Genomic DNA, 27428 nt, shown 5'->3' on the forward strand with positions numbered 1-27428 from the left:
TCCACCTAATCTTGGAGCCTGTATCCCGTATTCTTACTAACATTGCATTTTTCCAGTGTGAATACTGATGAAAAGTATTCATTAAGCACTTCCTCTCTGTCCTCAGATTCCACATACAACTTCCCACTACTATCTTTGATTGGCCCTAATCTTACTCTAGTCATTCTTTTATTCCTGATATACCAATAGAAGGTCCTAGGGTTTTCCTTGATCCTACCTACCAACAACTTCTCTTGTCCTCTCCTGGCTCTTCTTAGCCCTCTCTTTCGATCTATTCTGGCTAACTTATAACTCTCAATCCCCCTAACAGAGCCTTCACGCCTCATCCTCACATAACCTTCCTCCTTCTTCATGACAAGTGCTTCAACTTCTTTAGTAAACCATGGCTCCCTCTCTTGACAATTACCTCCCTGCCTGACAGGTGTATACTTATCCAGGACCCGCAGGAACTGCACATTTCAAGTGTGCCCATCCCCTGCAGTTTTCTTCCCCATCCTATGCATCCTAAATCTTGCCTAATTGCATCATAATTGCCTTTCCCCCAGTTATACCTCTTTCTCTGCGGTATATACCTACCCCTGCCCATTGCTTCTGTAAACGTAATGACTCTTAAAAGAGGCAGGGGTGCAAATCACTTACTGCCCAGTTGTGAGTGATTACTGCTGTCAAGGTTAGAGTGATGCTGGAAAAGCACAGCAGGTCAGGCAGCATTCGGGGAGCAGGGCAATCGACATTTTGGGCAAAAGCCCTTCATCAGGAATCATGACTTCTGTGCCTAATCCCTAACAGGGAGTGGTTTATCATTAGTTTAGTAATAGTAGCATTCAATGGAACCTGAATCAACAACCACTCCCAAAAGTTGAAGCACCTATTCACTGGTCAAAATTGTAAATTATTCAAGCAGCTCACGCAAGTTCCAGGCTGCAGCAGCCTTCAATATGCTGCACCTTTCAAAAGGGTTGGTCATATTTTTGTTGTGAATGTAGCAAGGGACAGCAGCTTTCACTAGTCCTATTGTTGGTGCTTCAGTTTTGTAATTTGTGCTTCCAAACTTTAGTTTTTAAGGTTTGCAGCTAATTATGTACTGATCGTAATCTCAGCTGGCTCTTGAAGTGTTTTCACGGTGGATCTAATGACCTTTTTCAAAATAAGCAGCACTGTAAAAACAGTGCAGCTGGTGCGGGTCCCCCAGGTGTTGTAATTTACAATTTTCGCTGCACCATCATTTTGGGATCTATTATCTTAAATACTTTAAGAAGATATAAATCCTTTGATTGCATATGTGTGTGTGCATGGTTCTGGAGATTTAAGCACAAAATTTCAGGCTGACACACCAGTGGACTGCTGTGCTAGTAGAGGCGCAGTCTCTCAGATGAGACTTTTAAGTCGAGGCCTGTCTGTCCCTTCAGGAAGATCCACTGATTCCCACATCTTTTACTTCAAAGAGAAAAGGATTTGTATCCTGCCTCATTATTCTCTCTCTCTCAACTTCTCAACAACAGACCCTGTGGTCGTTGTCATGTTGCTGTGTGTGGGATATTGCTGTGCATAAATTGGTTGCCCAGTCTATTACCTTGCAACAGGGACTGGAATGTGCTTTGAGCCATCTTGATATTGTGCAAGGTTTTATATGAACCTTTTCGATAAATATGTAAACAATTAACATTTGAAGACCCCAAAGACCCAGGTCAGAATTCAATAACAATGGCAATGGCTTATACATCCAGTAATTACTTATAAATTAGTTGGAACATTAGCGTTGCATTTATTTCCTTGAAATGCCAAGGAAGGGTGACTTGGATAGGATATTGACTTGTCAGATGGCTCGTGCTAATTATTATGATTGCTACTCAGATAGGCATGAAGTTCTTTTGTTGATTAAGAGGCTTGGTCTTATTGGGTAGCTTTGCTTGATTCCCCGCTGCCATTGATTTTTTTAAAAATCTGTTCCTTTTAACATTTTGATGTAACTCAAATGACCAAAGGAATGGATTTGGATGCACTGTGCTATTGTTTGTCCTGTCGCTGTGTGATTTCTGAATTTGTAGAAAGTTTGGTATCTGAGAGTGTGTCGGAATGTGTGTCTGAAAAATACTTGGTAGCTTATGTCTGACTGATGCTTGTGTGAATCTCAGGTGTTTCTGTTGATGGGGATTGTGTAAAATTGTTCTCCCTTGAAGGTAAAAGTAGCTCTTGTATTTCCAACAACCCAATTATCTGGATACTTAAGTGAAAATTATTATCATTGGTTTTGGTTGTCTGCACATTGTCGTCCTGGAGGCACTCAGTTTAGTCACTATGGATGTGTGTTATACACCAATCATTCACCACTTGCCTAGAACAAATATTATTCAGTATTAAATCACAGTTAAGCAGCTTGTGATCACAATCTGGCTGATTAAAGCTATTTTAAAGGCATCCAAGTTTATCTTTACAATGCAGCATCTGAGAAGGAAATGATTCTGCGGGGATATTATTGATGTTTTTTAGTTCGAGCCCTGTGTCTTTGATCTCTCAGAATTTGCCTGAACATTATTTTTTAAGTTTTAGTAGAACACTCTGTTGGGATAAATTTAGTAGTTGAGTTTCCATCTTTTTTTTTTAAAGAGATCGCTTATTCATAAGATGATGTGGGCACCACTAGTTGGGCCAGTATTTGTTGCCCATCCTTAGTTGCCTGGTAGAATGTGGGAGTGAGTGCTGTTTTAAACTGCTGCAGTCAGTTTAGGGTCAGTAAAGGCACAGCACAATTAGGAATGGTGCATTTTCTAACACCGTAGCTCCCTTTGATCAGTTCCTTTCTGATCCTTGACAGCAAAGGTTGGCAGATGGTTGCAGGTTATGTGTAAGATGTTTATATTTTGAAGAGTCACACATTTTGATGTTATCTGTTTTTGCCAGGCTTCGCTTAATTTTACACCTACAGTATAAACTTTCAATATTTTATTCATCTCCCAGTCCTTCCGTTTCTCATTCTTCCACGTTGGCTAACCTTGTATGTCTGACAGTCCTCAAGTGCTCCTTGTGTTTTTATATTTGCTGACGGAGCAGATGATACTCTCATCGTCTGGGTCTAACTCCTTCAGCGTTTCCATTTGCTCCCATTCCACAACCCCTCCTGCTCAATGTTCTGTTCCCCTGCACTACCTTATAAATCACTGCACTGCCTTTCTATCTGTGGGTTGGTTGTGTTGCATGTTAAATTTTTTTTTAGATTACCTGCAGTGTGGAAACAGGCCCTTCGGCCCAACGAGTCCACACTGACCCGCCGAAGTGCAACCCACCCATACCCCTACACTTACCCCTTCACCTAACACTATGGGCAATTTAGCCTGGCCAATTCACCTGACCTGCACATCTTTGGACTGTGGGAGGAAACAGGAGCACCCGGAGGAAACCCCCACAGACACGGGGAGAATGTGCAAACTCCACACAGTCAGTCGCCTGAGTCGGGAATTGAACCCAGGTCTCTGGCGCTGTGAGGCATCAGTGCTTGCCACTGTGCCGCCCACTAAATGTTGTGGCCTGTTTGTGTACAGTCTCTCGTTGGGTGAACCTGACACTGCTACTTGTCACCCTGGCAACACCTCACATATCTTTTCTAGCCATGTGGCTTAAATCCAGGGAAATTGACAGTTACTAGGCTTTTACTGACCTGATAGAAGTGAACAGTGTCACACTGAAGCAAGTAGGTAAATTTATCTATTTAGCTGAAAGTGGCAGATAGGACACAGATATTAGAAGAAGGCAGAAGACGGCCAGAATAATATTGCAAAGCATCCTTTTCCACAGGCGGAAGATACAAAAGTTTGAAAACATGCACCAACTGATTCAAGAACAGCTTCTTCTTTGCTCTCAGACTTTTGAACAAACCTCACACATGTTAGAGTTGATCTTTCTCTGCACCTTCTTTGTAGCTGTAACAATATATTCTGCCTTCTGTTCTGTTACCCTGGTGTACTTACATATGGTATGAGTTGCCTGGATAGCCACAAAGCAATACTTTTCACTGTATCTGAGGAGGTGCCAATACTCTAAGCAACTCAAATCAAAGATGTATTTGCGAGAAAAATCTCAAGCTTGTAGCAAGAAGAAAAATATCATAAATTGCTGCATTCTGATCTCTTTCCTGAGGCTTAAGAAATAAGGGCAATATGCAAAGATGTGTAGAAGAACAGAAAAGGTGTAGGTGTTCGGGAGTACTAAAATTTTATATGTAAACTATAAGACAAATAAAAAGGTACTTGGAATGCAAGAACAGAAACAATTCTTAAGAAGTTATGTCCAGAAAATAAATGTCAGTACTCGGTTTGATCAGAGCAGAAAAGCTCTCAGGGTCTCTATTAGCCAACACTGTGTACAACAGAAAGAGGAATTGACCTGAGCGTTATTGAATGATGGATGCCACAGAGTGATTGCAAGTACAGGTACACAAGGATTTCTTTATCCGAAATCCTTGGGGCAAGTTTTTTGTCAGAAATCGGAATTTTTCGGATTTTGGAATAAATGACGTTTTCACAATGAAATAAAAAAAACCTAACAGCAGATGCACGTGTGACTAGAACGAACGAGCGCTGAGACACACTTGATGCCTGCCAGTGCTGGGCCAGGCTGCCACGTCACATCTGAGTGACGTGGGTCAAGGGGGTGTGGAATTGGGTCACCTGTTTGCACACCAAAATGATGCTCCACACTCCACGAAAAATATTTTGGATTTCGAATAAAGGATTGTGTACTCTTAAGAGGTTGGGGAACACAGCAAAGCAGGCAGCGTCAAGAGGTGGAGCAGTTGACATTTCGGGTGTAACCCACCCCAGTCCTGAAGAAAGTATACACCCAAAACACCGACTTCTCCACCACCCAATGCTGCCTGGTGTACTGAGTTTTCCCAGCATCCTGCTTGTCTACCTTGGATTCCAGCATCTACAGTTTTTTTTTTGTCTCTAACAAGTGATTGTAGGCAAGTTACCATGCAGTGAGAGGATAACACCAGACTCCTGAATGTGGGACCATGTCAACAGATCTACTGGCGGGGAAACTACATGCGGCTGGGGGGTCTCATACTGACACTCAGCAGCCATATGCCTCAGTGTTGATTGAAACCTCTTTGAAAAGACAGTCAATAAACTTTCCCAAAGAGTAGTATTAGGAGGGATTGCTTTGTATATGTGTGCTTCCTGCATTCTCGACTTCTTCATTTCCTCTTTGTTGTCCATGGATGATCTGAAATCCCTTCAAGAATGGAGTTACATTGAGATTAAAGTCCATGAGTGCACATCTGTTATGACCCAAGGATGTACTCTGACATGTTGGAAATGGACCATCTAAAAATGAAACTGATTCTCTAGACATGGGAGAGAACGGGAGTGACCTGTACGTTGCAAGTGTGCAATGAAGGATGGTATGTGACAAAGGTCTCCTTCAGCTGATTGGAAAGCATTGATCACATGAAAGGTTTGAACAGCACTTAGTTAGGCAGCTGCAGGCAGAAGCAACTCTGTCCTTCATGTGACTTCCGGGTTTGATTGCAGAAATCTCAAATTGGAGAGTTGTAATACAGTATTTGCATTCATGTTTATAGATAAGATTCTATAAACTTGAGTCAAAGCAGATGCACAGTTGTTAATGGAGCATCAAGGATCAGATTGATGAGATGGGGTAGGTGGTGATGAAAACTGTCAGAAACATCTAGCAGACCTTTCTGTATTTTCCTGTCATCAAGAACAGGAACATAACATAGCAGTTGAGCAATGAGTTATACATTTTTAGCAACAATGACCGAGCTGAGGAGTAGTGGCCTCTCTTGCAGACCCTGACTCATTGCTCAAGAATGTGAGTTGTATTTTAAAAACCTCTGCTAAATCTCACGCAGGTCTGACCTTCATGAGTTCAACAAACAGCAGGCATTCTTCATGTGATTCCAGTCCATTATGCAGAGTACTGTACACAGAAATGTTGTCCTGGTTCTCTGCTCCGCAATACAGGCATGCAGCTGTTTTGAATTCATAGAGTCCGAAAGGTCTACGACACAGAAAACGACCCTTCAGCCCACTAAGTCCATGCTAGTCAAAAGCAACTGCCAAACTGTTCTATTTCCAATTTCATCCCTGCCTGACAGAGTGCAAATCTTCTCCCTTTGCAGGATTTGTGTACGTTTCTAATCCATGACCTGTTCACAGTTCATGACTTCAAACACTAATACACCCTTGCAAAATATTAATGGGGGTTTTAAGGGTAGCTTGTGTGGGAAATGGAAATGATGCACTAGTGTGGAAACACGACTAGTCTAAGTGCTGACAGATAAAGTTAAATTTGAAGTGGAAAATATTTGTTAATCTTTATTCTGAGGTTTATCTGTAATTTCAAGAGTGTTTCCCATAAATTGAACATTGATGATTTGGCATGTAATTGATATTCATGGTAACTTTTGATTAATGTGTTTTAGGCACACAACGCCAGAGAAGTTCTACTTTGAGGCTTGTGATGATGGGTCAAATGATGTGCTCATGATTGACCGTGTCTCTAATGAAATCACCCTTGGAGGTAAGGAGTTTGTTGGAACAATTTGAAAATGGAGAGGGGGGGGAGGCGTGGTTTGCATTTCACAAGTAGGAAAGTCTTTTTTATTTCCAAATTTGAATTGCACTAATTATTGTAAAATGTGCATCTTGATCTTTATTTCCTGAATGTTGCCCCATGCCCAGAAAATAACAAGTTATGGTAATTTAAGGACAAACTGGATTTAATATGTGGAGTGAAAAAATAGAAGGTTTATGTTGATGGAAGAAGCGAGAGGAGACTTGTGTGGAGTATAAACGTCAGAATGGACCACATGGCCTATTTCTGTGCTATATATTTTGTGTAAAAAGTGAGGTCTGCAGATGCTGGAGATCAGAGCTGAAAATGTGTTGCTGGTTAAAGCACAGCAGGTTAGGCAGCATCCAAGGAACAGGAAATTCGACGTTTCGGGCATAAGCCCTTCATCAGGACCGAAACGTCGAATTTCCTGTTCCTTGGATGCTGCCTGACCTGCTGTGCTTTGACCAGCAACACATTTTCAGCTCTATATATTTTGTGCAAGAGTTTCAATGATGAGAGTTTACAAGAAGTTGGAAAGTGCTTGGTGAAACATACTTTATTACAGAGCTACTGTTTGTTCAATATTGGAGTGGCACAGTGACTCAGTGATTAACAGTGCTCACTCACAGCGCCAGGGACCAAGGTTCAATTCTAGCCTCGGGTGACTGTTTATGTGGAGTTTGCACATTCTCCCCATGGGTTTCCTTCGGGTGCTCTGATTTCCTCTGACAGTTCAAAGATGTGCAGGCTGGGTGGATTGGCCATGCTAAATTGGCCATAGTCTTCATGGATGTGCGGGCTAGGTGGGTTAGTCATGGGAAATGCAGGCTTAAAGGGATGGGGTAAAGGAGGTGGGTCTAGGTGGGATGCTCTTCAAGCATGTCGTTGTGGACTCAATGGGCCGAATGGCCTGCTACCAGATTGTCGAAGTTCTGTGGTGATGATTTGTTCTGAGTTTGGTATCAACTTCTTTCAAAAGGAAGGCAAAAAAGACAAAACTGATGATCTGTTGATCCATATTCAAAGAATTTATGAACCTGAACCTTCCAGGTCAAAACTGAGGAAAAGGTAGTCTACTTGGAGCAAAGGATTGAGGGGTACAGTTACTCAAATCATTACAAGTGATGACTTGTGTGCAACCAGCCAGGGATCTTGCGGGTTGATGTGTAGCGACACTCTAAGAGGGAATTCCAGCTTGAAGTATTGTGGACTGTTCTACCCTCTGTTAGAAAAAGCACAATGAGGCGCTGCAGAAGGTGCAAAGAAAATGCCAAGGGTGGAAAGTGTGAACAGGTCGGGACTGTTTCTGCCATTGGAGAAGAGGAACCTTGACCTCGAGCTGGTGAAATAGTTTGTGATAAATAGAAACGGGTGGATCCCAAAACTAGGCAACATTGATATAAGGTGGTTGCTGATTTAAATCTGATGAGGATTGCAAGAGAAACTTCCTGACGTAGAAAATGGTTAGAATGTGGAGTTTAGATGTCATGGAGTATCAGAGGTAAATAGCAGCGATGTTAAAGAGGAAGTTGGACCCAGTACCTGAGAAAGGAGTTGAAGGCCATATAGGAGTTAGAGGAAGTGGGATGAGTCATTGGACCAAATGGTCTGATTCTGCACTGCAAATTCAAAGTTCTCAACAAACCAGTCCAGATTGGCAAAATTAGACAGCTCAATTAATCATTCTGACAGTAATTTAATACTGGAATGTTCAGCATTGCTGAAGTCATGGATATCATCATCATCTTGATCTTAACACTTCTGGCCTCCAAGTTTTCTTTTCCTGATACCATATCCAACATCTATTCTGTGCATACACTTAATTTCATTTTAGTCAATCTATAAATAAACATGTCTCTGGCATTTGTACTTTGGTCATTGATAAAAGCATCTCTGTAATCAGCACGATCATGAGCTGGCTCTTGACTGTCATTGGCAGTGAGTAATTGTTCGAGCATTGAGTTTGATGCAGGAGTGATAGATGGGAAGTAGATAAGCATTTGCTTCATAACAATTTCATATGGAACTGTAATTTCCGAAATACTCAGCTTGTTCCCGTTTAGATTATACAAACAATAGCATTAAAAATTTCCAGTGATTTAGAATCATAGAGATGTACAGCACAGAAACAGACCCTTCGGGCCAACTCGTCCATGCCGACCAGTTATCCTAACCTAGTCTAGGCCCACTTGCCAGCACCCAGCCCATGTTCCTCCAAATCTTTCCTATTCATATAATCATCCAGATGCCTTTTAAATGCTGCAATTGTACCAGCCTCCACCACTTCCTCTGGCAGCTCATTCCATACATGTACCACCTTCTGAGTGAAAAAGTTGCCTCTTAGGTCTCTTTTACATCTTTCCCCTCTCACCCTAAACCTATATCCTCTAGTTCTGGACTCTCCTACCCCAGGGAAGGAAAAGACTTTATTTATTCTATCCATGCCCCTTGTGATTTTAGAAACCTCTATAAGGTCACCTCTCAGCCTCTGACACTCCAGGGAAAATAGCCCCAGCCTGTTCCGCCTCTCCCTATAGCTCAAATCCTCCAACTCTGCAACATCCTTGTAAATCTTTTCTGAACCGTTTCAAGTTCCACAATATCTTTCTGACAGGAAGGAGACCAGAATTGCATGCAATATACCAACAGTAGCCTAACCAATGTCCTGTACAACTGCAACATGACCTCCCAACTCCTATACTCAATTCTCTGCTGAAAATGTGTTGCTGGTTAAAGCACAGCAGGTCAGGCAGCATCCAAGGAACAGGAAATTCGACGTTTCGGGCCAGAGCCCTACTCGATTCTCTGACTAATAAAGGAAAGCATAACAAACGCCTTCTTCACTATCCCATCTACTTGCGACTCCACTTTCAAGGAGCTATGAATCTGCACTCCAAGGTCTCTCTGTTCAACCACACTCCCTCGGACCTTACCATTAAGTGTATAAGTCCTGCTAAGATTACCTTTCCCGAAATGCAGCACCTCACATTTATCTAAATTAAACTCCATCTGCCACTTCTCAGCCCATTGGATCAATGTGTAATCTGAGTAACCTTCGCTGTCCACTGCACCTCCAATTTTGGCGTCATCTGCAAATTTATTCACTATATCTCACTCCATCTGGTAAGCATATCAAACCTTTCCTATTTCTATGGAGAAATGTCACATTTAAAGCATTGTAGTTCCTGGTCTGGTTTCATTTTGGGAAATTTCACTCCAGATTTCCTGACTCTTTTCCAGAGATACTTCCCTGGGAGAAATTAACTTGATTGCAAGTTAGTGTAAACTGCTAATTAACCTGATACTGCGGATAACCCTGGAGATTAGTCTTTGGTTGCTGACTTGCTGATCTGATTCCCTGAAGAACCCTAGATTGTGTAACAACATTTGTGTAATAGAAATCAACCTCATTTGTCCTTTCCATCCCGATATGGTTTCGTTAATTTGGATGAGCACACCTGGGCACTATTGCCTGTAAAAAAAAAATGCAAAACATTTTTGTAATGTTTGTTGCCTTTGACCTTCGTTGCATCCTGTATTAAGAAGCCAACCGTTTTTCCAACCTCCACAATTAAACCGGGCAGCATCAATCTGTTTACCATACTTAGGCAGTTGCAACTTTACCAAGTGAAGAGGTAACTCAAAAGAGCTCAAATTTCTTCCACACTCTTTGAACTCTGATATTATTGTATTTATGAATGTTTCCCTTGTCTAGTTGATTCTCTGTAATACAATATTAAGATATATATATATATTATATGTATTTATTAAGCTCCATGTCACTGAGGAGTGTTAATCTATTCCAACACCCCATTGTGAAAATTCTATTATAGCCGAGACGACGCACAGAATTCTAAATCGGATATTCTATGACATTCCAAAAGTCCATGCACTTTACCTGCCAGTGTTAACAGATTCTTTACAAAAATAATTCCAGGATTGGAATCCACGCCTGTGCTAAATAGAGACATAGAGATGTGCAGCACGGAAACAGACCCTTCGGTCCAACCTGTCCATGCCGACCAGATAGTCCAACCCCCCAATCTAGTCCCACCGGCCAGGACCTGGCCCATATCCCTCCAAACCTTCCTATTCATATACCCATCCAAATGCCTCTTAAATGTTGCAATTTTACCAGCCTCCACCACATCCTCTGGCAGCTCATTCCATATACATATGACACTCTGAGTGAAAATGTTGCCCCTTGAGTCTCTTTTATATTTTTTCTCCTCTTACCCTAAACCTATACCCTCTAGTTCTGGATCCCCCCATTCCAGAGAAAAGATTTTGTCTATTTATCCTATCCTATCCATGCCCCTCATAATTTTGTAAACCTCTATAAGGTCACCCCTCAGCCTCCGACGCTCCAGGGAAAACAGCCCTAGCCTGTTCAGCCTCTCGGTATAGCTCAAATCCTCCAACCTGGCAACATCCTTGTACATCTTTTCTGAGCCCTTTCAAGTTTCGCAACATCTTTCCGATAGGAAGGAGACCAGAACTGCACGCAATATTCCAACAATGGCCTAACCAATGTCCTGTACAGCCGCAACATGACCTCCCAACTCCTGTACTCAATACTCTGACCAATAAAGGAAAGCATACCAAACGCCGCCTTCACTATCCTATCTACCTGCGATTCCACTTTCAAGGAGCTATGAACCTGCACTCCAAGGTCTCTTTGTTTAGCAACACTCCCTAGGACCTTACCATTAAGTGTATAAGTCCTGCTAGGATTTGCCTTCCCAAAATGCAGCACCTTGCATTTATGTAAATTAAACTCCATCTGCCACTTCTCAGCCCATTGGCCCATCTGATCAAGATCCTGTTGTAATCTGAGGTAACCTTCGCTGTCCACTACACCTCCAATTTTGGTGTCGTCTGCAAACTTACTCACTATACCTCTTATGCTCCCATCCAAATCATTTATGTAAGTGATGAAAAGTAAAATGTCACTTCTACCTTGAGCCATATCTATCTGTAATTTTGAGATCTATTGCTTACAGTCAAGCAGGGCAAAAGCCTTATCGTTGCTTACTGTCAGCGACTTAGGTAATGAGATGTGACTTGTGCATGCTATAAGAACATTGGATGTGGGAGTGGGAGTAGGAGCAGGTCATTTGGCCTATCAAGCCTGCTCTGCCATTCAGTAAGATTATATGTCTGGTCTCATCGTAGCCTCCACTTTTCTGTCTGTATCATGTAACCCTGGACTCCATTCTCAATCAAAAATCTGTCTACACTCTCATTCTGACCCTGGTAGCTCAGTGGTTAGCACTGCTGCCTCTCAGTGCCAAGGACCTGAGTTCAATTCCAGTCTCAGGTGGCTGTCTGTGTGGAGTTTGCATATTCTCCCTGTGTCGGCATGGGTTTCCTCTGAGTGCTCCGGTTTCCTCCAGCAATCCAAGGATGTGCAGGTTATGTGGATTGGCCATGCTAAATTACCCATGGTGTCCAGGGATGTGCAGGCTAGGTGGATTAACCATGGGGAATGCAGGGTTTACAAGGGTTGGATCTGGGTGGGACGCTCTTTGGAGTGTTGATGAGGATTCGATGGGCCAAATTGCCATCTTCCACACTATGGGGGTTCTATAAACAAATTGAATGACCCAGCATTCACGGACCAACAATTCTTTGAGAGAAAAAGAAAATCTTTCAATCTGTATTTGTATTTTTAAACTGTGTCCCCTAATTGTAGTCTCCTACACAAGGGGCAACATCCTCCCAATATCCAGTTCCCTCAGGACCTTGTACATTTCAATAATGATCATCTCTCATTGTCCTAAATTCCATTGGTTGTAGGTGCAACCTGTTCACCCTTTTTTCATAAATGCCATTTATCCCAGGAATGAGTTGAGTGAACCTTCTCTGAGCTGCTTCTATATGCTTTTCGAGGTAAGGTGATGCATGTTTAGTGTTCGCAAAGTGTAGCATACCATATTCGACAGCATAAAAAAAGCATCAGTTTCTGTTATTATTATTCATTAAAATTTGGGGGAAGCTGGTCTTTGAAAGCTTACAAGTGCTTTCACTGCCCATCACTGAGATGTGGAGGAGTTCTTCTTGGAGAGGAGAACCTGTGGAATCCTTTACTGCGGAGGGAGTGAATCTGGGCCATTCAGTATATTCAAGGCTCAGAGACCATTTTTAATCAGGAAGGGAATTATAGGGAAAAGGCAGGAAAGTGGAGATTTGGATTATCAGATCGGCCATGATCTCCCTGAATGGCAAAGCTGACTCAATGGGCTGAATGAGGTTCTTGTGGTTACTCATTTTGTTTGTAGCTGATGCTGAAATAAATGATTTCATTGAAAAAGTTGCCACACTTTGCTATCAAGGGATCGTTTGTGCTCCCCTTTGTACAATGTCTGCTATTTTATGGTGACTTCTTAAAAAATTCACTCATGGGGTGTGTGTGTTGCTGGCTGGGCCAGCATTTATTGTCCATTCTTGTGGTACAATAACTGCATTAGCTTGCAATTTAACCTTTTGAGTTCTTCGTCACCCAGTTGATAAAGGTCAGCAGAGGAGGCGAAGGCTGAGTTTACATTTGAAATGTTGTACCTTTCCTAGATTTTCTAGACCTCCCTTGTAGGCAAATCCAAACATCTTGCTTAAATGCCAATGGTGTGTCTCAGTTAGTGTTTTAGCCTCGTTCTGTTCTAAACTCGCTGCTTCTCTTGACGTTCTTCCAGGATGTTCTCAGTAAAGCTGTTTTGTTGCTCTCTGCATGGCCACCGACTGTGAGACACGGTAGATACAGCAAACTGTGGGTGTGAGCTGTCCCACAAGATGTATTCCTGACCCTGGTTCTACCCAGCTATAATGTCCTGCACATTTCCCAACTACCAAAGGCTGTTTTTTTGACTCTTTCTATGCTTCTTCTGGCCGCTAGCCAGTGTTTGTCATGTCCCCAGCAAGCATCTGACTATATTCCACTTTAGCCTAATGTTCTCAGCTGATAATCCTGCTCTACGTTCTCTCTCCTTCCCCATGTCTCAATCTTTGATTATGTTGTACCTTTTGCTGTGTTATCCTGACCTTGACCCCTCCTTCCCCCAGTCCCCAGCATTGCAGTCCTCCCTCTGCACTGCTCTATCATCCCATCAGTTCTGACACATCTTTGCCTGAAAAATGGCTTTGCCTTGATTCCCACAGTGAAAGAATAAGTGAGGGGGGGGGTGAAAGAAAGGGTGATGGTGGTGCCCTGCTAACGTAATAGTCATGGTTTGCCACAGCCTGAATGCTGCACTTGCAGAACCATCTTAAATGTTGCATTTTTGACGGTAACAATGCATTTCCCAGCTTTAAGCGATCACAACTGGACATGTTTTTGGTTTGCAATGATATTTCAGACCATAATGGGGCATGAGTCGCGAGTCTGGTGCGGGAAAATCGCTGCAGTCAGGTAGCATCTGAGGAGCAGGAGAATCGACGTTTCGGGCATAAGCCCTTCATCATTCATGATTCCTGATGAAGGGCTCTGGCCTGAAACATTGATTCTCCTTCATTCTTGGATGCTGCCTGACGAGCTGTGCTCTTCCAGCACCACACTCTCAACACTGACTCTTCAGCATCTGCAGTCCTCACTTTGTCTATAATGGGGTGTGACTGTATCTTATTAAGGGATCAGCCTTGATCATAATGAAAGGTGGAACAGTCTAAAGGGGCCATTGCTTTCTCTTCCTCATTCTGGGGTTACTGTTGCTAATTTCAACTGCTGGCTGCCATTAGTGAATACAGTGCTGCACTACTCAGGATCCTCCTAGTCCATTTGGTTCAGTATGAAACTTTTCACTGCATTTATTCACAGGACTGCCTCCTCCTCAGCACAGTTAATTTTATAACCCAGAGGGATCCAGGTTTCCAAATACTCGCCCTGACATTCAGCAAAGGCAGCAGGTTGTGGCTAAAAAGCAGTGCATCAACCTGGAAAGAAATAACCTGCATTTATTTAGTGTCTTTCACATCCTCTAGATTTCCCAATGTGCTTTCCAATCAAGTACAGTAACTGTTGGAGGAAATTGTCATATTTTCTGTTCTATTCCCTTGTCTTTTAATTGTGAATGTAGAAGTTAGCTCATATTTGCCAAGACAAATGTTTGGTGATCAATCATACGCACAGTCGTGACTGACTGGTTCACTGTGAGATGTGACCTTTTCTTCTTCTACCTGGGATAGATTTTGGAATGTATCCTTTGTAACCACTATAGATCAGAGTCTGAAATTTAGGACCAGGGCAAGTATCGCTTTGCATTCTGTAATTATCCCACTGCCAGTTCTACACAACTTGTTCTTTTTGACTTTAACTCCCAAACACCATCACCACCACAACCCCCCTGTCTGTGTGCTCTTTCTCTCCTTCCCCTGGCCACCTCCTCCCACCCCCATTTCCCTTCTCTCCTCCATCTCCCTCCCTCCCCCTCCCAAACACTCAGCCCTTGCTGCAGGCTGCCCAAGTTAAGGTATTCAAACTTGTCCCTTCACATTAGACTCCTCGATGACTTTGTTTCTAGCCACTTTGCCTTGTAGAATATGCACTTTTTCCTATGTGGTCAGTTTATTGACCATTCTCCTGGCCGTTTGTATGAACATATTTAAACTGTATTAATGTCTTTTCCTTTCTCTTTTGTTAGTTAAGAAAGATATCCCTCCTTCTGCAGTTACCAGATCTGTTTATGGAATCATGGGAACAATTCGCCTGGTTGCAGGTGAGTCCATGTAATCACTATAAATACTTCCAAAGGTAGTAGAGAGTCAATCAGTTTATATACGATTCTCTTGCTGTGCTTTTGCCGACTAATTTTGAAGAACTCTGTAAAATCTACTTTGGCAATTTCTGTCTACTGGGAGTTGAAGGATTAGGCTGCACTTTGGTTCAATATTGTTTGCACAGGTCGCCTATTTCACATCTGTGTGATTTCTGACAGCAGGTGGATTGCAGCATTGTTGAGTAGGTGGGTCATTACTCTGGCTGGGGCCAAAGCTCCCAGAAGCTTTCTTCATTTTTAATTGTTCCCTGGGAAGTTCATCTTCATTATGTCCAAACTTCCAAATCCCTGCATACCATACATAACAGTGAGTATCTGTCAACACTGCAACTGATACTGGCTGGCCAGGGTACTCCTGGATATGAAGCACATAAATCAGTGCAGACTGCTCATGGATCATAGACCCTTATTAATTTCATTTGTGCATTTACAAAGGATTTTTGTTGCCTAATTAAAAGGAGGTACCAACATGTGTCCAAACATTTCTTTGCAGACAAAAATTGTTGAACTCTGCTAAACGATTGTAAAGATCAGTGGCTCATTTGTTATATTTTAATAATACTCTATATGCATTTAACAGGAATCTGGATAAAAAGTTGAGAGAGGATATGTGGGTGGGGTGATTTAAAGAAGGGATGGGAGCGACTTGTGAAGTATAAACATGGAGAAGGGCCAGTTGGACTGAATTGTTTGGTGCTCTGTTACCACATGTTGTGAAATCCTGTAATAAGTGATCAGTAATCATTTCAAGAAAACTTCTGTTTGGAAATATGTTGTAAATATTTATCTTAAAACTCACAAAGAGCTTTTTGTGCAAGTCCAAAAGTAGTGGCTTTTGGGGAGTTAAAGTAACACTGCTTTCATTGAAAGACATTTGGCAATCTTTCCAGTTTTCAGAATTCTGTAATGCAGTTTACGTTGCCAGGTCATGTGTCGTATCACTCCCAAGTGCTTTCCCACCCCACAACCTTTTTCAAAAGGAAAAGTGCTAACGAGTTCAACTTCATGTCCCAAAGATACTCTGCTTGTGAACATTTTAACACCTTAACTTACGTTTCTTCTTTCAATGTTGATCGTTTTGCCTGTAGATTGAAATTATAACATAATCCAATCGCTTGCTGTTTCCACCTTTGTTGCTGAATCAGGTATCGGGTACCTAACAAGCAGAGAAAAAGATATCCGAATTGATCTTGCTGATTTATTTGCTGCTTTATTTGTGCTGCTGTCAATAAATATGAGATTTTTGTTAGAGTGGAACAGCAGGATGCTCCAGTCATAGGTTCATCTGCATCTATCTCTCACAGCGACATTTTAAAAAATGTATTCATGGGATGTGGGCTTTGCACCATTTATTGCCCATTGTGAAGTGCCTTTGAAGAGCAGGTGATGGCAAAGTGCCTTCTTGAATCATTGAGAGTCTGCTGACAGCAAATGTATTGGAATGCTGTCAGGGAATCCCAGGATTTTGACTCCATGACAGTGACATGTTTGCAAATCAGGACGGTGAGTGGCTTGGAAGGGAACTTGCAGGTGATGGTGATCCCATGCATCTGCTGCCTTTGTACTTCTAAGAAATGTGAAACCATGAGATTCACGCAAGCCGACCTTCCATTCATTGATCCATCTCCACTTCTCCTTGCCATGGAAAGGCTGCCAACATCATCAAAGACCCACCCTGGTTATAATCTCCTCCAGCCTCTTCCATCAGGCAGCAGATACAGAAGCTTCAACACACACACCAATAGATTCAAGAACAGCTTCTTCCCCACTGATATTAGACTGCTGAATGGACCTCTCAAATTTCAAGTCTAATGTTGATGTTATTTTTGTCTACCCCCTGCGCAGCCGTAACTTTGTATGCCTCACTTTGTTCTGTATGTCCTTGTATGTTATGATGTGCCTGTATTGCACACAAAACCAAGCTTTTCACTGTACTTAGGTACATGTGACAAGAATACATCAAATCAAATCAAGGTGATGGAAGTCTTTTTTTTTGAAACTCTGAGTGAGAGTGTAGGCTGAAGAGAGAGTAAAGAGATTGTTTTAAACATTAACGTGTGAGAAGTGGGTGCTGCTGACTGGCTCAGCATTTATTACACCTCCCTAACTGGCCTTGGGAAGAAAGCAGCAAAAGGTGAGGATTGACAGCGAATAAACCAACAACTCGATGTTGGAGTTCTAGCTGGTTTCATGCTTTAAACAGCTGGTACTCCAGACAGGTTACACAATAAACATAAAAGATGTGACAAAGACTAAAATGGGAAAACTCTGTGGCTAGATTAAATGCTGACTGAATCCACATTTTCTATTGCATTGGGGTTTTAAGCAAGCCATTCTGGAGCAGAATTGAAAATCAGACGGTCTGTAAGGTCTTCATGGTCTCTTGCTTGACTCTAAGGCTAGCATGTATGCTGTGTTTACTGTGCTACATTTTGATTAAGTCCTGTTGTCTTTTACTGATATTGCAGGCATGTACCTTATAGTTATCACTAAAAAACAAAAGATGGGAGAATTGTTCAATCATGCTGTTTGGAAAGCAACAGAATTCGACATCATTTCCTATAAGAAGACTGTGTTGCACCTGACGGAGATGCAGGTAATGTGCACTAAATTTGGTGTTTGAAATACAGCAAACTTTGTTTTACCCGGCACCTTATGGACCAGCAGTCTCAATAAACCGGCAAAAATGATATCCCTGAAATACCACAAGTTTACTGTATTATCCTGATTTCCGTTATGTACAAGTAGAGATTGAGGGTGTGAGTCAGAAGGCTCTCTGCTGGTGATTTCCCATTTTAGTAATTTATGCAGTAACTAAAGTATAACAGTGATGTGTATAACCCCTGCGTTATTAGTGTGTGTTTCTACATGGATCATATGGACTTCTTGATCAACTGGAATATTTGATTGACTGATGATCTCCTGGTCTTTACATACGCCGGTTAATGAAACATTTGCCATTTGGACTAAGTACCTGGTGTTCATATTGATTCCCTTTTATTGTGTAAAATGGAATGCACTCTCGGTTCATAGTGTTTGTAATATATTAATCTTAAGTCTAGTGAATGCTTCCAGTTTGTTTTGCTGTCATGAATTGAGATATCTGTTACACATGAGTAATGCCAGCAAACTCTAACGTAAAAACCATTACTAAGATCTGAATATTCCTCGTATACTTTTTTTAAGCCCTCCCAAAATACCTGCATACCTCGAACTTTGACCTGTGCAGCATCTTTGACTTTAATTACTCCACAATTGGCTCAAAAGATCTGGGATTCTCTCCCTAAACCCTTTTGCCTAGTAACTGTTGCTTCCCTAAAGGTGCTTCTCAAAACCTATCTCTGACCAAACGTCTGTTCATCCAGCCTAACACTGCCTTGTACCTTGGTGCCAGGTTTTGGTTTATTTTTTAAATTAATCCATTTGGATGTGTCATTACACATGAGGTGTAGTGGACAGCGAAGGAGGTTATCTGAGAGTGCAATGGGATCTTGATCAGATGGGCCAATGGGTTGAGAAGTGGCAGATGGAGTTTAATTTAGATAAATGTGAGATGCTGCATTTTGGGAAAGCAAATCTTAGCAGGACTTACACACTTAATGGGAAGGTCCTAGGGCATGTTGCTAAACAAAGAGACCTTGGAGTGCAAGTTCATAGCTCCTTGAAAGTGGAGTTGCAGGTAGATAAGATATTGAAGAAGGCGTTTGGAATGCTTTTCTTTATTGGTCAGAGTATTGAGTACAGGAGTTGGGAGGTCGTGTTGCGGCTGTACAGGACATTGGTTAGGCCACTGTTGGAATATTGTGTGCAATTCTGGTCTCCTTCCTATCAGAAGGATGTTGTGAAACTTGAAAGGATTCAGAAAAGATTTACAAGGATGTTGCCAGGATTGGAGGATTTGAGCTACAGGGAGAAGCTGAACAGGCTGGTGCTGTTTTCCCTGGAGCATCGGAGGCTGAGGGGTGACCTTATAGAGGTTTACAAAATTATGAAGGGCCTGGATCGGTAATTAAACGAGATCTTTTACCTGGGGTGGCGAGAGTACAGAACAAGAGGGCATAGGTTTAGGGTGAGGGGAGAAAAATTTAAAAGGGACCTAAGGGACAATTTTTTCACACAGGGGTGGTGTGTGTGGAATGAGCCGCCAGAGGAAGTAGTGGAGGCTGGTACAATTATGCCTGTTTCTGTGCTGTACGTCTCTATGATGCTATCTCTGTGGCCATCTTCACTCTTCCTCCCAGTCCTAGGAAGCCATCAACAAATAGGTTTTCCACGTTGTGAGTGCCTTCAAAATCGAAGTGTCAGTTTCCCAGTGGTGGGAGCCAGCAGAGTTGACAAAGCTAGTCCAGCCCTAGCAAATATCTGTGGAGTTAATCCGAGTAATATCGGTGGTGGGGTTAAAAGCCACATTCAGCTAATGGGGAACCCTTGCAGTGTGTTCCCATGCACTATTTCTGCTGAGCCTGTTAGTTGTAGTGACACACTTTAAATTGGGCAGCATGCACTTTGGAAACGAATATACTGTGGATTCTGTAAACTTGAAATGAAAGGTAACTGCCAGACAACTCAGCAGGTTTGGTGGCATCTGTGCAGAATGAGATAAGGTTAATGTTTCAGATTGATGATATTTTATCTGAGCTCTGCCAAATTTATTTTCAAACCACATGAGCTATTTCTTGAGTGATTGCTGGGGACTTGGCAGCACAGCTGCTCATTGAACCACACCAGTCTTCTAGTGTCAGCAGACTGGCATAGACTGAGAAAGATTGGCACAGTTACCTCCCATTTTTCTTCTCAATGTTGTGGTAACTTGCTTTGTTCTCTTCCCCTTCTAATGAGATTGGATTCTGCCTCCCAACCAATGCTGATTCCTTAGTTCAGGTAAACTTTGCCCCACTGCTCCTTCACCCCCTCTCACCAGTCCCATTTAGTTATGGAATTATCCAGCACGGATACAGGCCCTTTGGCCCAAATTGTCCATGCCGACAAAGTTTCCAAAACTAAACTTGTTCCATTTGCCTGCATTTGGCCTATATCCATCAAAACCTTTCCTCTTTGTTTACCTGTCCAAATGTCTTTTCAATGATGTAACTGTAGCTGGATCTAACCTTCTCTGGCAGCTCATTTCACAGAGGAGCCACCATCTGTGTGGAAAATGTTCTGAGGCTTTCTCCTCTCACCTTTAACCTTAACTTTACCCTCTACCCTGGGGAAAAGACCTTTGCTATTCATTTTATCTGTGTCCTTCGTGATTGTTCCAAGGAAAAAGTCCCAGTTTATCAGCCTGTTCTTATAACTCGAACCCTCCAGTCCCAGTGACGTTCTTATAAACCTTTCCTCCATTTAATAACATCCATTCTATAGCAGGGTGACCAGAACTATATACTGTACTCTACAAGTGGCCTCACCAACGTGAGAGTGCTGTCCGAGTGATCCAAGGATACCCTCCACTTCACTGCACCAAGTTTCCAGGACTCCGTTATCACCACCAGAAGACAACCCCACACACAAACACACACACACACACACACCCCTCCGATATAAAGAGAGATTTGCCTTCAATATACCAGGCATCTTTCCTATTCCACGTGCTCCTTTATTCCAGAAATATTTGGCACCTATATGACCTTCAAGTAAATATTAACAGAAATGAGAGTGTTATGAGGGAAAAGGCGTTTGGTGGAGGCAGGTTCTGTCAATGCTTTCAAAGGAGAGCTGGGTGACCGTGGAGAGAAGAATGCACAGGGTTACGAGTAGAAGGCAGGAGAATGGCTCTGCTCTGGGTGAGTTCCTTGGTTGGAGAGCTGATGGGGTAAGAGGCTACATGCTCTGCTGGGTAACCACAATAAAGAAAACCAAAGTATCAAACAATGTAGAAGGAGGCCCATCGGCTCTGAAGTGGCTCTTCCGAACAGCAATCCAGTTATTCTGACACTCCTCATTCTCTAAATGTTGCTGTAAACCTTTTTGTGTCAAACGATTCTCCAATTATTCTTTGAAGTCTACCATTGAATATATTTTCACCATTGTACTGGGCAACGCTTTACAAATCCTTCCAACTCAACATATTAAAATGTTTCCCCTTTGACACCCGTTTCTGCTGGGAGTGCGGATGTTGTGTTTTATGAATAACAATACAGTAGGAGTTTCAGATCGATCACTAGCATCTCGGGTTAAGATGTTTATTTCATGCATCTTAACACTGTTCTAAGCCAGCTACAAAGGGACACCACCGGCCTTTCTGAACTAGTGTGCCCACAGACATGCCTCCCTTCTGTTAGAGTCCAGATATTCACCCCAAACCCTGCCAAACCTTGCCCCTTGGGCATTCCAGAGTCATGGGAGTGATGTACAAATGCAACATCCTCTTCATGTTCCCTTCCACCTTCAGTAAACAGAAGGTTTATTGCACAATTAAACCTGTGACGGCCATCACGGCCAACTAGTATTAAAACAACAATCTAATTCAATGATTAAAAGTCAGTGATTTGTGTGTTGGATAGACTAATATGTCGTAAACAAAATTATGCCCTCCTCACTCATGGAGTCCTTTCCCCGTATATGGAAATACTTATCTGCATTGGCTCCTAAACCTTTCATGTCTGAGAGATGACATCACTTCATTAATCTTTCAGTGTGATGTTATTACATATTCATAAGGTGGTAGGAACTTGGGTTAATTAGTTTATCTTGTGTAACTCAGAATCCAATCGCTGCGCTTCTGTCTGCAATTCAACCTGTAGTTCTCCAGCTCTCAGAGCCTGATGTGTAATTGAGAAATCGCCTCTCTTCTTGCAGAGGGAGTAGACGACTATTTGAGACTGCCTGCTATAGGAAAGGTGTGAAACTTGAAAGGATTCAGAAAAGATTTACAAGAATATGCTGGGGTTGGAGAGTTTGAACTATAGGGAAAGGTTGAAAAGGCTGGGGCAGTCAGAGGCTGAGGGGTGACCTTATCGACGTTTATAAAATCAGGAGGGGCATGGATAAGGTGAATAGCCAAGGTCTTTTCCACAGGTTAGGGGTGTTCAAAACTAGAGGGCATAGGTTTTAAGATGAGGAGAAAGATCCATGTATGGAATCAGTAGATGATCCGTGTATGGAATGAGCTGCCAGAGGAAGCGGTGCAGGCTGGTGCAATAACAACATTTAAAAGGCATCTGGATGGGTATATGAATAGGAAGGGTTTAGAGGGATATGATTAATTTAGGATATCTGTAAGATATCAGTGTAGCATGGAGAATTTGGACTGAAGGGTCTGTTTCCATGCTTACATCTCTCTCACTCAAAATGTATGTTGTAGATACAAGTTTTAGACTTCAGAGCTGTGTACTAAATGATGTTACAGCACTTTGCCACATGGCGGCATGATAAGCTAAGGGATGAAACCTTAACTTTCTAGTCTCTCTATAAATATATGTCACCGTCAAGAGAGTTTGTGAGTAACATATACCGAAATTCCAAGCTTCTAACACGATTTGTCAGTCCTGAACTTTGCTCTACATCTTTGAAATATGTCATGGTCTTGCGCTGGGTAGGCAACATACTATTCATTGACCATTGAAAACGGAGTTTTGTTTCTCCCCGACCTCATGAAGGCACAATCCAGTCTCACTGTTGATTGTAGGAATACTGTCGAAATCATAGTGTGCATATTGAAATGGATGAAAACAGAATGTAAACTTGCACAGTTGCAGATGTGAAAGCATTTCTCGTACTGAGTGCTTCACAGCCACAAACTGAAAGAGATGACCATTTCCCAGGTTCCCTGGCTGTGGAATTAAACTCTGAGTGACCTCAGATTTTCAGGCCTTGAGGATTAATCGGAGTTGCACTTAAGCAGCAGATTAACACATTGTGCATGATGTGGTGTTAAGAGTTCATAAGCAAGGTAAACTTGATCTTAATTTCACAAATAAGTTGGCCCTCAGCCTTGACATTTTGGTTCCAAGTGTGGGTGCAGGCGCTGGTCAGGCATGCAAAATCTGTTTGAACTCAGTCATAGAATCATAGGGATGTACAGCATGGAAAATCGGTCCAACTCGTCCATGCCAACCGGATATCCCAACCTAATCTAGTCCCATTTGCTGCATCTTCACTAAATAAAGGCTGGTGAAGGAATAAACACAAAGAATGCTGGAGAAAAACTCAGCAGTTCTGGTTGCATCTGTGGAGGGAGAAACAGTTAACGGTTTGAGTCCGATATGATGTCTTCAGAACCTATTCTGTTCTGAAGAGAAATCACTGGATTCGAAACATTACCTCTGTTTCTCTTTTTATAGGTGCTGCCATACCTGCAAAATTTCTCTCACATTTTCCCTGTTTGTTTCAGATTTCCAGCATTGGCAGTATTTTGCTTGGAAAGGCAGTGGAGGACTTTCTTCACCAGTGCAGCTCATTTTGACCTGATTCTGCTTTACATTAAAAAAAGAACAGACTGAGGATGCTAGAAATCTGAAACAAAGACCGAAATTGCTGGCAAAGCTCCGCGGGCCTGCCTGCATCTGTGGAAGGAAATCAGAGTTAATGTTTTGGGTCCAGTGATCCTTCCTCAGAACTGATGGTAGCTAGGAAAACATTGTTTTTATGCAGAAGATAGGGTGAGAAATAAATGACACTCCTTACTTGGTCTGCAGTCTCCTTACTTACCATCAACTTGGTCTGGATGGGTTATTCTCTGGAGGGACATTGTTGACATGTTGGGCTGAATGGCCTGTTTCCACACTGTGGGGATTCGATGATTCAATGATAGATGGAGATAAAGCCCAAAGAGAGGAGAACATTTGGACAAACAAAGGAGTGGCTAATGGTCAGTCTAGGAGAATGAATAGCTGCAAATGAGGACTATCAATGACTAACAATTGGTTGTGTTTAATAGCAGACCATGTGATAACAAGGCCTGGTGTGTGTGGGTTGTGGTAAGGACATGGGAGATGGTGCCTTAAACCCTAAAATTGTTGAATTCGATATTGAGTCCAGAAGGCTGTAGAGTTCCCAAGCGAAAAACGAGGTGCTGTTCTTCTAGCTTGTGCTAAGCTTTGCTGGAGCACCGCAGTAAACCTGAGGCAAAGATATTGGCCAGGGAACAGAGTGGTGTGTTGAGGTACCATACGGTCAGTAAGATTAACATGCTGCTGAAGGCTTGAGTAACATGCTGCTGAGTTCTGTCCTTCCTGGGCTTGTACATGAATGCTGAGAAAAGTTCACCATCAATTGTTAGTTATTTGTTCTTGTCAAACAGATGCTAGACAACAAGACCTTCTTGGCGATGCTGAACAGTGTTCTCAACACTGATGGATTTTACTTCACCACAACCTACGACATTACTCACACTTTGCAGCGGTTGGCCAACACTAGTCCAGAGTTCCAGGAGATGACCCTACTGGAAAGGGTAAGGTGGACCTTGGTTTCATGTTCTCCATCCCGTTGTCAAGGTATGCAATCTGCTTTATGGTTGCACACTGGGATCAGTGGTGCACCATTCCAGCCGGAACATTTCCTATATTTTTCCTACATTCCCTATATGTTTTTTCAGAATAATTTTTTTTTGCCCTTAAGAAGGTGGTGGTGAGCTATTGCTGTCAGCTGGAACATGTGCAGTCTCTGTAGTGATAATGCTACTGCAGTGCTGATAGTTGCAGTGACAATGAAGGGATAGTGATGTATTTCCAAGACAGAGTGGCATGTGACCCAAAGAGAAACCTTTCAGATGGTGGGCTTCCCACATGTCTTCTGGCCTTCATCTTCTTGATGATGGGTTTGGACAAAGGAGTCTGGACATGTTGATGAGGTCCAACTATTGGTCAGTGTTAAAGCTGGTGGACTGTGTTAAAGCTGGTGGACTGTGTTAAAGCTGGTGGACTGTGTTAAAGCTGGTGGACTGTGTTAAAGCTGGTGGACTGTGTTAAAGCTGGTGGACTGTGTTAAAGCTGGTGGACTGTGTTAAAGCTGGTGGACTGTGTTAAAGCTGGTGGACTGTGTTAAAGCTGGTGGACTGTGTTAAAGCTGGTGGACTGTGTTAAAGCTGGTGGACTGTGTTAAAGCTGGTGGACTGTGTTAAAGCTGGTGGACTGTGTTAAAGCTGGTGGACTGTGTTAAAGCTGGTGGACTGTGTTAAAGCTGGTGGACTGTGTTAAAGCTGGTGGACTGTGTTAAAGCTGGTGGACTGTGTTAAAGCTGGTGGACTGTGTTAAAGCTGGTGGACTGTGTGCTGATCAAGTGGACTGCTTTGTCCTGGGCAGTGTCATGGAGTGTCCTCGACGCACTCATCTAGGAGTGTTTTCCATTTCTGGCCCTCACTTTTCCTTTTGCTGTGGGATATAGAGTAATTTTGGGAGTTCTGAGGGAGAAATAGATTGACTGTAATCACAGCCACACATCTGTTTTATTTGTTTGTGTTACAGACTTGTACTAACTTAACAGCAACTGTAAGCAGCAATGATGCATAAGTGCTGGCTCTGTAAAATCCCTGGATCTGACATTAGGCAGCTGGATTTGTTCTCAGATGCTGATCGACGTCATCTTGTAGTGTTTGTTTTTGGCAGGGTGCTTTTAACATGGGCTTTTCTATGATCGTATTAGGAACCATCCGACAGGGTAAGCCCAACTTGGGTGCTCCGGTTTCCTCCCACAGTCCAAAGATGTGCAGGCCAGCTCAATTGGCCATGCTAAATTGCCCATTGTGTTAGGTGGATTAGTCAGAAGGAAACTGGTCTGGGTGGGCCACTCTTCAGAAGGTCGGTGTGGACTCGTTGGGCCGAAGGGCTTGTTTCCACACTGTAGGGAACCATATCCAGTCTAATCTAATCTTGTGAAATGGTGGTATTGCAGGTTTGAACTTTTACCACCCAGCTGCAGCCTAAGCAAACCAGGGTTGGGTAACTTGCGCAGTTTACTATGGTGTTGTCCTTGCAGGCAGATCAGCGTTTTGTGTGGAATGGACACCTCCTGCGGGAATTTGCTGCACAGCCAGAGGTGAGCACTTTACTTGTTTTTGTTTGGAATCATGCAATAATACATCACAGATGAAGCCCTTGATATCTTGCTCTATACTTGTGCTGAAAGAGTAGAGGACTGGTGTGTAATTCATCTGGTTATTTCCAGCAGCGATCCCAATACAAAGCCAATTCCCTATCCTCATTGATAATTTTACTAATTCTCTAAAAAACTGAATTACGTTTCAAAGTCAATATTGTATTGTGAAGCAACCAATGTATTATATCATGGCCACACATTATACTTAGGGCGGAACGGTGGCACAGTGGTTAGCACTACTGCCTCACAGCGCCTGAGACCCGGGTTCAATTCCCGATTCAGGCGACTGACTATGTGGAGTTTGCATGTTCTCCCCGTGTCTGCGTGGGTTTCCTCCGGGTGCTCCGGTTTCCTCCCACAGTCCAAAGATGTGCGGGTCAGGTGAATTGACCATGCTAAATTGCCCGTAGTGTTAGGTAAGGGGTAAATGTAGGGTTATGGGTGGGTTGCGCTTCGGTGGGTCGGTGTGGACTTGTTGGGCCAAAGGGCCTGTTTCCACACTGTAAGTAATCTAATCTATATTACAACGATTTTCACCTATTTGACCAGGATTGCTGAAACAAGGATTGTGTTGGTGAGTTTGTTGAGGTTCGAATGTGGAATTGAACTAATTTAGCCAATCTCTTACCAGCATTAATGATAGATGCTCAGTGGCACAGAACTGTGCACCTATTTTCCTCTCAATGGATTCTGAACTCCTGGGCTTGAGACAGAGCAGTTGGTAATAATGTTGCTCTCAGCATTCCAAACTTGCACACCATATGTTATCCTTTTGGGATTCATTACTGAATCTGTATTTGTTTTCAAATGTGAGAGGTGCTCACAGCGCAGAGATAAAATGAGCTACGCACTCATTAAATGTGGAATAAAGCTCTCTTGATCAGTAAATCTTTTTTGGTTTATTTAATGTTGTGGTTCTTTTAAATGTGTATTTTGGGGTTATGCTAGATTGATTAGAAAAATACTCAAAAATCACAGCAAGTGTATGATGCGCCTTAAATTATTGTGAGCACTTTAAATATCTCCCTTTAGACCAATAATGTTGAA

The 27428-nt window shown here is 42.5% G+C and overlaps 1 protein-coding gene across 1 annotated transcript in view; it reads left to right on the forward strand.

Moving 5' to 3' along the window:
• Positions 1-27428, forward strand: part of LOC132832227 (phosphatidylinositol-3-phosphatase SAC1-like) — a 72328-nt gene that overhangs the window by 15610 nt on the left and 29290 nt on the right. Inside the window, exons 2-6 of the mRNA XM_060850035.1 lie at positions 6446-6543; positions 15213-15287; positions 17816-17943; positions 24589-24738; positions 26262-26321. Of these exons, the coding sequence (XP_060706018.1) occupies positions 6446-6543; positions 15213-15287; positions 17816-17943; positions 24589-24738; positions 26262-26321 (511 nt within the window). The remainder of the gene's footprint in view (positions 1-6445; positions 6544-15212; positions 15288-17815; positions 17944-24588; positions 24739-26261; positions 26322-27428) is intronic.

The sequence above is a fragment of the Hemiscyllium ocellatum genome, chromosome 34 (genome assembly GCF_020745735.1).
Source record: "Hemiscyllium ocellatum isolate sHemOce1 chromosome 34, sHemOce1.pat.X.cur, whole genome shotgun sequence".
In the NCBI taxonomy this organism is placed as follows: Eukaryota; Metazoa; Chordata; class Chondrichthyes; order Orectolobiformes; family Hemiscylliidae; genus Hemiscyllium; species Hemiscyllium ocellatum.